General features: G+C 42.6%; 1 protein-coding gene across 5 annotated transcripts in view; it reads right to left on the bottom strand.

Annotated features, from left to right (window-relative positions):
- rbfox2 (RNA binding fox-1 homolog 2) overlaps positions 1-15,355 on the bottom strand; it is a 41,350-nt gene that overhangs the window by 10,612 nt on the left and 15,383 nt on the right. For 3 of the 5 annotated variants that reach the window (XR_015095862.1, XM_086083745.1, XM_086083742.1), the window contains exons 3-6: positions 4,650-4,856; positions 3,153-3,329; positions 2,729-2,782; positions 2,552-2,644 (exon numbers count right to left, since the gene is read on the bottom strand). Coding sequence is in view for 4 of the 5 variants with exons in the window: in XM_086083745.1 (XP_085939871.1) it covers positions 2,552-2,644; positions 2,729-2,782; positions 3,153-3,329; positions 4,650-4,856 (531 nt within the window). In the remaining variant the exon portion in view is untranslated. Of the gene's footprint in view, positions 1-2,551; positions 2,645-2,728; positions 2,783-3,152; positions 3,330-4,649; positions 4,857-14,689; positions 15,080-15,355 lie in introns of those variants that run through there. The other 2 variants (XM_086083746.1, XM_086083743.1) reach the window with 2 other exon arrangements.

The following is a 15,355-nucleotide window of genomic DNA, read 5'->3' as shown; positions in this document are numbered from 1 at the left end:
CACGACACGCACATTAATTCAAAGAAAGGGTAAACACATGGAAACTAATTAACTGAACGCTAGCCAGGGAGGAAAACGAGAGGAAATTTTCAAATAAAACTTAGTTCTGCTCTCCAGTGTGATTTGGATTGTATGACAGGACAGAAGAAAATACAGAGGTATGTGGGGGAGGTGCATTGTGGGGGGGACACGGACAAAGTGACAGACAAACTGACTGGCACGGTGAAGAAGAGTGGAGAAAGCTGATGGACAGGAGAAGAGAGGGGATGATAACGAGCCTTCCACTTAATCATTCTCCACCCACGCACGGACAGAAAATAGTGCTGCGCATTCACAATCACAACCATGCAGAGGCGCTTCACTTGCAAGAAAAACAAGAAATGCCACAAAGCAAATGGCAAAAGCATGGTGTAATTCAGCTTCAGCACTAACTTGCTAGGGATGGACAATTACGGGAACATTTTTAATCACCATTATTTTGATTGTGATTGATATCACAATTAATAAAACGATTATTCGTTGCTTTCAAAACTTAGTATTTAGTCAACTACTAAAAAGTACTGTAGCCTCATGTTTATTCATCTCTGAACATTCTATTCTTGTTGTTTATTCAAAATGACCTTGTAAATTCGTGACATTCAAGCCTCTTGCATTTTCATTCTTAACTCATTCACTGCCATTGGCGCCTATAAACGTCAAAAATTCATTTGAACTATTTATATTAGATTAACATTTTTTCCCCACCTAGACATTGTGTTTTTAAGATCTTTTTTTTTTTTTAAGAAAAGATTATTAAAAATTAGGGGCGTCAGGCGATTAATATTTTTAATTGTAATTAATCGCATGACTTCAATAGTTAACTCACGATTAATCACTAATTTTATATCTGTTGTAAATGTCCAATAATCTTTTTTCTAGGTTTTCATACTCTTGTTAACAAAAGTGGGGGAAAAAATGTTAAACTAATAGAAATAGTTCAAATTAATTTTTGACATCAATGGCAGTGAGTTAAGCATTACTTTTGTCTGTTTATCATATTTATTTTACCTTGTGTTATTTTCCCTTGTCTAGGACCTTACTGAGCTAACTTGGACCTCTGGGATCATATTTCGTGCCATCTCATTGGAAATGTAAGTTGGTATGACCAAAAAAATAATTTTTTTTAGGAAAGGAAAATTCCTTGAAAAATCTACTTTGAACATAATTTGAAAGGAGAATGATAAAGAAATAGTAAGAAAGTAGAATAAGAATATAATAAAAATGATAGGAATATAAAAAAAAAATACCATCTGTTTCTGCGCATTTTGTCCTTTTAGGGGCAGTGTAGTGCCATTTATGCATGGAGCAATGAGATACAAGAAATTTGCGATTTAACCGTTTTTCACAGATACATTTGTGCCTTTGAGTAATGTTATCTTATCTGTGTGTATATGTTTCCACAGAGTTTGTGTGTGAATATTCTTATTTAAAGGAATATCACTCCCGACGTCAATGCAAATTTCATTAGCATGTCAATGGGATCTACATTTGACTTTAGCATTAGCGCGAGCAATGTTTTAAAAAACAAATTGTGTTTTGTATTTAAACATACAATGGGTGCAGTTATACGCCACACGCTTCTACGCTAGCAACATGGTGCATTCAGGGTACTTTCACAACATTGGAAACTTGTAAACGTACTGCGCCATTCTGAACATGAATTGTTTTTCTTTCATTATAGAGTTTTAAAGATGGAGAGAGAGAAAAAAATTGAAATCACGATTAAATGTTAATTAATTGTCCAGCCCTACTACTTGCCACAAAAATCTGCGCTCATGCTAGTAAAAGCAAATTAAAAATAAAACCACAATGTGTGTGTTTTTTTTTTTGGGGGGATGCAACACTACATGTAAACAATCTTTGGAAGCATCATCAATGACACCACACACCTTTCGGACGTCTCATTCCCAAACAGTGGCCCCTTAAAGGCCTCGACATGCATACATCTCTTAAAATTTTGGTAATAAACATCATCTGACGTCATAACCCCATCCATGCAGCATTCACGAAATTCCTAACACCGGCAAGCACTATTTTCCCTAAAGGCTAATGACTGGCCCCTGCACTCAACCAGAACACAATAATAGCCACTCATCATGATCAAGGATGGAGTGATGATGGAAAACTGTGCAGGGGGGGTGGGGGCGAATAGAAAACAAAAGTCGTCCATGCTTGTGAGAGAAGCGGATATTATCAGCCACCGCGTCTCCCCCTGGCCATGCCTGTCGTGCTGCCACGCCACCCAGCATGCTTTGCAAACCACACAGCTTTGAAGAAACAACAAGAACAAGAGTCAACATCAACGAGAAGAGCCGTCCACGCGGACGCCAGCGTGTGCACGGATGCACCATGCTGAAGTGAGTGAAGGCAGACGGGTTAGAGTTGAACACGTGACAGCCAGCCGGAAAACGCCAAATGCATCATTCTCATTGGACATGAAGGGAGAACAAAAGGAGAAAAATGGCCATCTTTAAATGTAATACGAGGGGGCGGAGTGGAGGGGTCAAGTTACCTCAATCTTACGTCCTTCCACAAGGGTACCATGAAGCTTCTCTCGGGCCCTCTCAGCATCTGCACTCGTCTCGAATGTTACAAAACCGAAGCCCTGCGAGGGTGGAGGGGAGGCGAGTTCTGAATCTGGGTTTTAGTTTATATTTGAAAATGCACCTTGTTCCTCCTGCTGTCCTACCTTAGATCCTCTCTCGTTGAAAATGATCTCGACATCAAGAATTTTGCCATATTGCTGCAACAAAAGAAGAGACGACGACATGAGCATAATAGAAGTGTCCAGTACCGCGTCTCACCACAAGGTGTCAGCGCTGTTCAAGGATGGGGAGGAGCTGGCAGTGAGCCAGATGGAGTCATTCCTTCCAATATGTCTTCCACATGTGTGCGCCACACGCTCATGCACATGGACGGACTTGACAAAAGACACCCCTTGTTTACATGTTTAAACGGCACACAGACGAGAGGGCATGCTAATTCCAAGCGACACAAATGAACAGTTACGAAAACGAGGTATGGAAACACAGATGGGCCAAAGTGATTTGTCATGTGATGATTCACGGTGGAAAGGGGGAGCCCAATAACGGTGAATAATTCAGTATGCATACCCCAAACATCTGCCGCAGGTCAGGGTCTCGGAAGCGGAAGGGAATGTTGGACACGTGGAGGCGTTTGGGTGACCCCTTGCCGTCTGAATCATCTCCGATGCTCCCCCCGCCGCCGCTACCTCCTCCTCCTCCTCCTGAGCCTGACTGGCCATCAATCTGAGAGGAGCTATCTGACTGCTGGGCCGCAGGGACGAGGAAGGGAAGAACACACAAGCTAAATAAATGTCGTCATTTACCTATGTATTGTTTCGGCCATCTTATGTGAGGAATTAATGCGACTGAAAGCCAAAAGTGACATACTTAATGATGCCAATTGGGGAAATATAGATCAGCTGGTAACAACATGTCTGATAAACACAAGAAGATTAATATCAGCTCCAGTATTGATCCAGGTTATTTGTTTTCTTTGGAAAACCTCATCTATCACGTTCTAAGAGCAACTGTAACATGCTACATTAAGGCTGCTAGCCATCAACAATTATTTTAGTATTCTGATTGAACTTTTGTGCTCAACTATAGGGCTGGACCGATTAATCGGCCGTCGATTATAATCGGCCGATTATTGGCCTTCAAACATCGGCCAATTGGCTGATTATTTTCCCCTTAAAACGCTATCGAAGAAAACCGAAGTTTGCGACACTGTGCAAGTACCCCGAATGCACCATTTTGCTTGCGTAACATTAGCAACTAGCGTGTTATTTAGTGAGTTAGTGTGTTATTCTGGTTATTCTGTTGTCCCCAAGTGTCCTTTAAGATGTTTATTAATGACAACGCAGTTGGAGTTAACTGTAAAACTAAACACACAACATTAAGAATGACATCAACTGTATATTTATTTTAAATACAAAACATGCTTCATTACTCTTGACCCGATGTGTTGAGTCAAATCTTCAAACCAAGGTGCTTGCAGAGACTCTTAAGGCATTTTAGCTAATTGTGCATAAAAATTAACTAATTCACTCAACTTGGGTTACATTGAACCCAGTAATTTTAAGGGTGTAGGGTACTCCTTGAAATATTTGAAAATTGGCTCTACTTAAAAATATTGTACATAAGACATTTGTTTTAGGAATAGTCACTGAGCCGGATTAGCAAAAATCTGTGAATATTTGACACATAACTGCACAGATTTTTTTAGTGGGTGTTTGGATAAAAAAATAAAATAAAAAATAAATTAAGAAAAACAAATCTGTAAATAGGTGAATTTGTCACTGCTGAACAATTTTTTATTCTTATATTAAAAGCAAAAATATATATCAATTGAATGTAGATTTCTTGCATTATACTTGCCTCATAATGAGCCATCCCATTTAGGCTATAGTTAGCTACAAATATGGTTTATTGCCCTATATAGAGCTAATGGCAACAACGTGAATTTTGCATTGCACTATTAAATCAAGCATGTTTTTTTCCCCCCTAATTTGAGAAGACAGAAAATCCCCGCAGCGTTTTAACATGTCATGGGATGCGGTGAAGAAGAGGGAGGCCGACACTCACTTGGCCACTGAGGCTGTTGACAACATTGACGACTGTGTTCACTGCTCCGCCGGCTTCCACGGGGCCCTGCACCGCGCCCGCCGCATACAGGCTGCCACCGAAATCCAGGGCAAGGCCGTTCTGGGGAGGAGGCGGAGGAGGAGGAGGGAAAGCTGCGAAAGGTGGAGGCACGAGCCCCTCCTGACCAGAAGTACTATCCTGGGAACCCTGTTGGAAGGAAGGGTGAGAAGCTCAGTTGGCAACATTCCACTGCATCTTCTACCTGGCCCTTCACCTCTTCGCATGGAATGGCGCTTTTCCATCAACCTCAGTTAGATATAATTATTTGCATCCCCCCCATATGTGTGCGTGGAAACGTGTCTCCACCCCCCACCAATCAAATATTCACTGCACACATCTATTATTGAGGGTCACGTGCCCCCATGTTCAGTGTTGTACAATCATGCCAGCACACGCACTCGCCAACATCTCTACATACAAACCACCTTTGACACGCAAACACCCACGCACCTCACGCAAAGCCGCCAACTGTTAGCATGGAAGCCTGCCCAAGTGCCCGTTAGTGGTCCGGAATATACTTGTTGGAAGTTACAGTGCGCGTAGGAGAGAGAGAGAGAAAAAAAAAAGCCGGCACAAAAGGCAGGCTATAATGAACACACACACTGAGCTGGCGGCTGTGGGATGGTTACCCTAAATGGTCACAGGCGATGGACAGAGACTGGGGGAGGGGTACAGAAGGTGATGACTGACGGAAGAAGTATGGGCTGTGTGTGTGGTGTGTGTGCAGTGGTAAAGAGAAAGTGTGACTTTGGGTCTATTTTTAACTACTCACATAGTAGCCTACCTTTATGTAGAGTACAGTATGTGGTCAACAATCAGATGGGAGAAAATTGGTACGAAATGAAGAAAAGATGATTGGAATCGTGCTGGTATGAGTGCAAATGTTTGGCCATTTCAATATTCTGCTACATTTACAAGATGGCTATGTTATTCTGACGAGAACACCAAAGGCACCTGATAGGGACATTTACCAAGTTCATTTCAGGTTCTCTGGTTAATTTGGATTTAGAAATAATTTCGAATAGGATTTAATGTGAAATGCAATGGAATTTCAAGCTCTATGGTCAAACTGTCGCCATCATTAAACCTTTAATTAGGTTGGCCTTTAAGTAACATAAACATTCTTAATGGACAAGTAAGAAGTTAACCACAGTAATATTAAAATCTACAACTAATCAAACGGTAGACCAAAGATTAGGATGACAAGCGACGGTATTACGGTATTCTGGTTGATATTGCGTTAGTGGATAATGAGTTAAGCAGCAAAATCCAGCAGTTTTGATCAATTATCAGAGGGCGGCCATTTTGCCACTTGCTGTCGAGTGAAGATGACATCACAGTTGCTCAGTCTCAGGTAACACCCAATCACAGCGCAGCTTCAGGAAACAGGTGAGCTGTGATTGGTCGTTGCCTGAACCCCTGAGCAACTGTGATGTCATCGTCAGTCGACAGCAAGTGGCAAAATGGCCGCTACCTGACATGGATAAAAACAGCTGAATTTTGCTTCATAATTCATATTCCACAAATGTAATATTTAGTGAGGTCACATATAACATATCGTCAATAATTTTTCAAGGTTGACTTCCCCTTTAAACATTTTAATTTGTAAACAAATCAGTCAAATCAACAAAAAACAACACACGATGAGTCTTGTTGCTTTAAATGAGTGGTTCCTAACCTGGGTTTGATCGAACCCCAGGAATTTGGTGAGTCGACTCAAATAATTTGTGATGATACATACCGCTTGGCCATCATTGGCTGTAGGTTATCACGTAGGGAATTTGGAGTAATCAATAGGCAATTTGTGGCTGTTGTAATGGTACATTATGTTATTAAAAAAAAAAAACATTTTAATCCCCTCATACTATGTCAAGCAAAAAAAAAAAAGTGTTAGAAAAAATATACGCTATAAGAATGGTGTTCCACAGGGTTCAATTCTGACTCCTCTGCTGTTTTCAGTGTATCAGTTGAGTTGAGTGATGGGATTCAGTGCCCTGCAAGTGTCCCGAGTCATTTGCAATGCCAAGTTGAACAATTCTCATCCAGCACAACTAGCTAGCTAGCAGAACTAAAGGAACACTTCCTTAATCTGCATGGAGATAGGGAATACCAGAACACAACACTTTGTGAATTTGAAGAAAAGGCTACTCTCCCTGTTCATTTTGTTCACCAGCAAACCCTATAACTATATCTTGAATTTGAGAAAATAAAATCATTTTATTTTTCAATAAAGAAGGGTTCGGTGAATGCAGCTAGGAAACTGGTGCTAACGACGTCAGCAGGGGAACTTTGAAGGTTTGTGCGACTTTCCCCAAAATTCACATTCGACATCCGGAGCATTCAACTTTTGAGGTTGCGCTGTATTTGCTGTTCACTAATGAAACACTCGCTCGCCACAACCTCTCCTTCATCTCCTTGTACCGCCATGCGGCCCTCCTACATCTAATTATCCTTCCCATTCACCGCTATAATGAAATTATACTATAATAAAAAGTAGTCCTAATGAGCGGCATAGAGGTTAGGTCACATAATTATTTAATGAATTGATATTCACATGCCTTTCACAGCAAACATCACCTCCAAAAATGCGCCATGCTTACCTGACATCTGGTGGGCTACACCGACTTGTGTGTTGTGTGTGTGTGACAGGATGCAGTGATGCCCATCTGAGTAGCACAATAGATCTCTGTCCCTTTGGGAGTGTTAAAAGTGTGTGGGAGGGCGTGTATGTACGTGTGTTTGTGTGTGTGCCATCTGTCTCGCAGCTTTTGACCTTTCTTGGTGACACACCTGTGTCACAGGCCTTTATTTCAGCGTCAACCAACGGGCCTCGGACATACGGCCGTCACGGGGGACGACTTCCACTCATCATGTTTCTATTACATATCCTATCTTCTTGTCTCGCTTTTGGCACTAGGACATCAGTTTTCCACTGCACTTTTATTACCTCGGTGTGGGTGGTCGTCATGGCGACGCTGCGTGAAACCACTGCGGCATCATTTACAATGTGGAACATGAGCCTCTTTTCGCACTAATCAGCGGCAAAAAGTCACTTACACTAGCAGACGGCTTGAAATGTTTACAAAACAATTCATGCGGTGCAATCTGCTAAGAATTTGCTTGTGTATTATTCAGCGGTCTATATAGTAATCTATTACAATAATAAATACTACCACTGCGTTAGTTACAAACTCTGCCGCACATGTGCCTTCCCAGAAATGCCAGAAATGATTCCCAGCTGTACGGCAGCACCAGATGAGTACAGTCGCCACATTACGGACCAGCGTATCCAACTTCATTCACATGTTCGGAGAGCAGCTGAGTGCACTAATTTCCACCCTGCAGCTTTGCAGACATCTTGAGATTTCATCTCATCATGGAGCACATTTTTGCCAGGATAAGGATTTACTCACTTTTTACGCACTAAAGTCCACGATTCAAATCAAATATTCAAGACACATTACTGGCAGTAATATGCAGGTAAGAAAATGACATGCAAATATGATGACCTGGATGACCTCATAATAATTGGTGAGGGATGAAGACGATAGCGGGCGACGCGCATCATTGTGGGTCACCCGGTGAGAACTAACCTAGGTGATAAATACAAACAGAGAAACGAGAGCCGCTTCTGTCTTAGTAGAAAGGGAAAGTTGATCACCTGGCTTGGGTCGTATGATGAAACATGTTTATGGCATCAATGAAAGACACGCATGAGTATATCAAATATCGTGTATGTACTGTAATGTTTACATTTGTTTAGGGTCAACATGGGTGTTCCGTAACCCCTTGTCGACAATTTTGGTTCCACCATTTCAATATAAATAGAGCAGTATACGGATTACAAGCACAGCACTGTTGAAGAGGAGTTTCAAAGTGAAGGAAAATATTTGTTGTTAACATGCTTCACAACTTAAAAAAAAAATTGTCTTAAATGACAGGACGGCTGTACATCTATAACACTAAGTCAGAATCAAGGTTATTTTAGTTAACTAAAACTAACAAAATAACTCCAATAAAAAAAAAACATGTTCGTTAACAAAAAAAAAAGCTTTTTAAAAAACAAACTAAACTGAAGCTACATTTTACATTTCCAAAACTAACTATAACTAGAATTAGAGCAAAAATGTCCTTAGTTGTCATCTTTGGTAATTCATTTAATAGCCTTTGGAGTTGATTTTAAATGTGATTCAAGTATATTTATTTCAATATTAACCGGATTAAAAACGTTTGAAAGTGTGTCGCACGGAAGTGACGTCATCTAGCAGCAGCCAATAGAAAAGCACCTCCAGGTGACTTTACTAGCTGACTATTTTGTGTTGCTCCAAATTGGAGGCCAAGGCAAGATCTACAGTACGTGTAAAAAATGTCCACAAAGGATACAAATCACGTTTGAAATGAATTTGATTGAAAAAGAGGATTGGTACCGTTTCAATCGTGGCAAACTTTGGACATCCACACCTACTGGTTCAGGGAACATTGTACAAAACACTGGCAGACACCGTCCAATTTGTTGGTAAACCACCCTCTGAGAGACTGTGCTGGTGACTCACAACTCACTTGACTAACAATGACTCAAACTCGAACAACCTGTGATGCAACTCAGACGGGCAGTAATTTTAGGACTTCATGCTTTCGTGTCTTGGCCACATCACTATGTATTATCTGATGGAACGGTAAGGCCCTTTGAAAATATGTTGCGCAAACATAAAGCAACAGAGTTTGGACTGGGAGGAGGAGAATGGAAAAGTCCAGCCTCTGGGTGTTCTTTTTAGCAAAACCAAAATAGAAGCGGGAAGACAAGCCAAAGAAGGCCTTGTGGGTTTTTTTTATATTTTCAATCGCCCTTTTCAGATGACAAGCATTTTAACTGCATCTCAGCAGCTTTATCTATTACCTGAAGCACACGGTCAACCCACCAGCAAATAAAAATAGTAGCCCTTGAAAAAAAATGCTCTCTCGAGCTGACCCATCAAGTTACGGGGCCTTTTTCTGGCAGTGAATGGCCTTTGTGACTCATATCCACTGAATGAAGACATACTATATAGATGTCAGGATGAGAGAGAGGGCATTCATGTTTTAGAGTGGGCATCTGTGTCAGCACTCAGATTTGTGCATGCTTTGTTTGTGTCCATCTTGGGTGCATATCGGCGTGTGCGTACACTCCCCTGGCGTTAGGGCATTAAGGGTTGTGTAAGTGTATGCCCTGATCTGGCAAAGCAAGCGACTCAGAGCGGTAGCTGTAGCTGACTTACTTCCGGGTCAGTTAGCAGCAGCAAGTGTGTCTGAGGAGGCATGTTATAAAATACGCTCGTGCACACGAGTCAATGCTGCACTATTGGACGATGAGCGCGACCGATTGGCTGACACGGCAAAGATAGGGTAGTACCGGGTCATTTCATACTAAGAATGGCATTTGAAGGTTTAGCATGCATCCGAAATGAGCTTCATGGAAGATGTGATCGAGCTAGCTGGCTCATATTTAGGCAGTGGGCACATTTCTCCAAAGTAAGACAATTTCGGCGCCAGTCTTTTTTGAAAATCTGACGGCTCAAATTTTAAATGGTTATCTTAACGTCAGGGAAATATTTATTTATATTTTAGATTAATTATAAAAGAAATGCTGCTGACCCAGGGAACTCTGCACCTTCCGTTTTTGTTTGGAATTAAAACTAAGATACGCAAAAAATTAACATTTCAATAAATAGAAATTTTGGAAAACTTTCTTGACCGTAGAAAATAAAAGGGAGCTATGTACTTGTTTAAGTTTTTATTAAACTTTTTAAGACATGATGATGTTAAATGTATTGTAAGTTTCTCAACAAACATATAACAAGTATATAGTTTGTAGTTTTTTTGTTTGTTGGTTTTACGCCAATATTTTTCCATTTAGTGAAAGTGAATATCAGCTCCAAATATCGGTGATCTATTTGACTACAAATATAGTAATCGGCGGAGGTGGGCGCGTCAATGGATTTCGGGCGTCTGTCATTCAACAACCGTCAACAGTCGGGACAAGCTTCCGTCATCATCAATCTATCAATATTTTCAGCCGAAACGTCAATCTGTCATTCGTCGATTGCTCAGCAAAATGTGTGTCCGTCAATGTTTCTGTCATTCGTGGTGGGCATCCGTCAACACAGTGGTGTCAAACGTACGGCGTGCAGGCCCACGAATGGGTTTAATCCGGCCCGCAAGATGATTTTGTAAAGTAAAAAAATAATAATAATAATGAAATGAGTAATGTCGGACCAATTAATCAGCATATAAATTCGCAAGCACTCCTTAGATGAGCAGTGCAACGTATACATGGATTGCTCTGGGTGTCATTATTTTACCTGCAATTTAAAGTTAGTTTGTTAAAAAAAAAAAAAAAAACAGACCAACATACATCAAACACAAATGTGCTGAATAAGAGACACATTCAACTGCACGTATGAAAAGGATTACTAACGTTCTTATAACTTCATTAACGGCACCACACAATGCATTCTGTGAACAATATACAGGTATATGCAAAATAGGTAGAAATAACACGCCCAGAACTCATATGGGCAAACTGTTGGCGTGTTTCATTTGCATCTGTGTTATTTTTGGGGAAAATATATATACAGCTGCGCCCCACTATTTAGGGCTGGCCCGCAAATAGCAAAAATATAATTGACGGCAATTAAAAAAATATATATATATATATACACACACACAATGATTTTACTGATCCGGGTTCTTTTCTTGTCAATCGTCAAAAAAATGAGCGTCCGTCATTGACGGATTGACGGACCTTCTGTCGATATTTGACGGAATGCCCACCTCTGGTAATCGGTATCAGTTCTGTAAAGAAATTATCGGTCTATCTGTATTATTTAGTAACTTAACTTTCAAACAAATAAAGGCAATCGGCCTCTGCCTGATCAAGCTGCAGAAGAATCATTTCCAGTTAACAAGTTTGATACTCATTCAGAACTAGGAAATGGCGTTTGGCCTCGTTCCGCCAAGCAGCACTATTCGGTTCAGTTCAGTATGCTTTCTATTGTGTACCATTGTAAAGGGCACGAGATATCTGAACCATCCAACTTTCTCAGTTGTCCATTGTTGGTCAAACAGTGCATTTTCGCATGCTTGCAGGAAGTAAACATTGCTGTTCAATGATTCGTCAACAGAGAATTGTCTGACTTCTCTCATGTCACAAAGGATTGAATGAAATAAGTGCATTAAAAAAGTGCATTATTTACAAGCAAAGGAAGATTCAAATGTGTTTATTTGTGTCTGTAAGTGCACAGGACTATGTTGCATTTATTTTAATTGTTTAATTGTATAATTGCACCTCATTTGGCTTTTATGGGATGTATGGTATTGAGTTATTTATTTTAGCTGACCTAGCGGTTTCCATCCCGCCGACCCACCTCTCTCGGTCAAACTGAAAGCCGAATCAGGGTTTTCCTTATTCCGGAGGGCTAAACTGTATACCACTTGGCGCAAGCATTAGTTGCAATACACAGTACATCAAAGAAAAAGAACTGTGATTTACGAAAACATTTCCCCCCCCAAATTATTGAATACACGCCTGTAAAATTATCTTGAGTTGAAATATGGAATTTCCAAGCATGTCAATGTTTGCCCTAGAAAGGGTTAACTTCCCGTTTTGGCCTTTGGCTCCAGAGTGTTTCTACCGAGGCTGCAAACAGCTGGAAAACCGTTTACAAGGTGTCTGCAGCATATCCGATGAGCCAGGAGACACCCTCTTATTTCATTATTCTATTCCACATCACCCCCATCCTACATCACTCTTCCTCCTCCTCCCCCCTCATGCCACTGTTCTCCCTTTCCTCCCACTCGCCGATTCGCTTCTTTACGCTTCATAAAATCCAGACGGGACCCTCGCATACGTGCCGCCCCCATCCGAGTCAATCAAGCTCATTTGCCTCGTAGCAACAGCATTTCAGCCACATTCTGGCCCGCCCTCCCACGGGCTTCTCCGTCTCCTTATAGGGTAACGTGTCTGCTCGTCAAACAAGCCCCTCCCTATCCGCCCACGATTTCTTTCCTTTTAAGGGTTGAAGTCTGGAGACTCCCCTTTTCTTCTACTGTAAATGCGTGCAGGCCTGTACACACCCCATTCCAGCCTGTATCAATGGTCCGCCGGGCTCCACTGCAGCGACGTACGAATGGTAAACACAACAAAACAAAAAGGCTAGAGACATTATTTGTCTTCATTTAATCCTTATTAATAGCATGCGCAGGTGAGCAAACAAGCTGTCATTTTTGCTAGCCTCTTTCAATACATACGTAGTCTTTTTTCAATATAATGGTAGCAGGTTGCCCTGCGTTACTACGAGCGGGTACACAAACGAGCGACAGGCAAAGTCAGCGAGGGCAACCCCGATCCATTTCAAAGGAGCGCAGATGCCTCACTGCGAGCGCTTTCGCAGCAATTAGAAGGCAAATTGCTGCAAAGGAGGCATAAGCGTTTATGCTGCACCGTGGCAGCCACAGCCAATTTCCTCTCCTTTAAAAAAAAAAAAGCAAAGGTGTTTATCTAACGTAGCGGTGGGATCGACGGTCTCCCTCACGCTTCGAACCATCTAACAATCTGTGCAAAATGAATGACTCATCCCAGTTGCCACGGCAACACGGCTCATTGGGATCATTTAAAGACCATTATTGTTAACCCTGCAAAGAATCGATAAGAAGATTTGGAGGTGGAGCAAGAGTGTGTGTGTGTGTGTGCGTGCGTGCGTGTGTCTGTCTGGATGTAGGGGGGTGTTGATGTGCGCGTGTGTTTGCAGCAGGTAGGAAGGAGTCTCTCCCTTGCTTTAGGGCATAGGTGGGGCTTGAGAAAATATTTCAGCAGTGCAGCCTACTTAAACTTTGTCAGGCACGAAAATGCATTCTGTTGGATTGCACTGGTGAAAATTACAAACAAAACTGCAAAGTCAGCATTACACCCAAACAAATAAATAAATAAAAAGGAGCCCTCTCAAAAGGAGCAAACTAGCTTCTGGCCAACTGTATCCTGAGCAAGTCATCCCTGCATAATGTCAGCCTCATCATCCGGCAAGGCTTCCCTTGCCGGGGGAGCCCCGTCACCTTTTCCCAAATAATCAATTTCTATTCTGCCTCTCTTATTCTCTACTCTATTGCGCCCCATCCCCCCTCATCCAGGGGCTCTTAAAGGAAAACATTGAGATAACAGCTGCCAGGGCCCCGGGGAGAGAAGGAGGAGGGAGAAAAGAGGTCAAACAGTAAAGAGAGCAAGGTAGAGCTGAAAGAGGAGCACACACGCGATGAGAAAGTGAATTAGGAAACACACGCGCACGCCCAGTTCCAAGTCATCGCAAATTAAATGATATGAACACTTACAACTTTTTTTTTTCACGTGAAGTGCACGCCACATATTTACGGAAGCCGGTAGAGGGGTGTAAGAGGGGAGAACAACTGTCCCGTGGACACCTGTCCCCTTTTGCTCATAGGCAAGAGTGATGTACACAGACAGCTGCAGGGGCATTAAAGACCACTTTTACCCCCCCCCCCCCCTTATTGCTTTGCGAGCCTCGCAGCCATGTGCGGAGTTTATCAGCGAGGAGATCCGCAGCATCCAGCCGACCGCACTGTACCGATCGCATAGATTCCTCTGAGCATACATAATACATGGCAGAATAATTTCTGGCAGGAGCTGCTCTGATGTTCACATTGCGTGCGCTTCTCGCTCTGGGCGGCAGAACAGATGCCACAACAACAGCGTTACCATCCATCGCCGCTCGAGCGTTTTTTTTTTAAAATGGCAACTTTGGACTCTCGCATCCAAATAAAACGCGCGGAGCGCTGGAGTGAAAGGGTCAAGTGGAGTCCTCATCCGTTAGTCATTCATCAGCAATTCATGCTTGATGACAGCCCCGCAGACTGTGGCGTACTCGCACGCGGAACCTTTGCGAAGAGTCGTCAAGCATCCGCATACAAGCACGGGCAGGATAAACACTCACCGATAACACGGAAGGATAGTAGAGTCCCATCATCGTATTGTGAGCAAAACCGCACCGTCGTCTCGCCTCCTCCTCTCTCACTCCTTTCCTCTTGTCACGCTGGCTTCTCCCTCTACCGAGCCTGTGTCACCTCACCAGCTCAGTCACTTCTTGTCTGTCTCACAGATTCAAAATCTCCCTCTCTCTGCCCCCGCTCGCTGGGTCTGCCCTGACAACCCCCCCCCCTCCTCCTTCACTGCCTCCTCCTCTTCCTCCAGCCTCTGTCCCTGTCACTTTCTCTCGCTCGCTTTTCTCTCTCTCTCTCTCTCGTCTTTCCCTCTCCCACTCGCGCCCTCTTTTCTCTCTACACGCAGCCTTCTGTTTTGCTGCTGTGCCCTTGCCTGCTCATCTTTTTCTGCCTCCTATCTCACCAATAGACAAGCGAGCCAGCCCTAAAACAGCCCCACCCCCCGACTCTGTCACACCTGCAAACTTGCCCCTCCCCTCTGCTTTCCATCACAGTCCTACGAGCCTCTCTTTCTTTTTCTTGCTCGACCATCATTCTCCTTCTTCATATAGGTGAGTTAACTGGGACTGATGGCACCAGAGTGCGAGAGATCCCTCTCCTCTCTCTCCCTCTCTCTCTCCACAAACCAGAAACAACAACTAATCTGGTAAAACAGCATC

This window comes from Leptonotus elevatus, chromosome 8, assembly GCF_054856555.1.
Source record: "Leptonotus elevatus isolate MCC_2025b chromosome 8, RoL_Lele_1.0, whole genome shotgun sequence".
NCBI lineage: Eukaryota > Metazoa > Chordata > Actinopteri > Syngnathiformes > Syngnathidae > Leptonotus > Leptonotus elevatus.
Note: the sequence above shows the minus strand (reverse complement) of the source record. Positions and strands in the feature narration are given on the sequence as shown.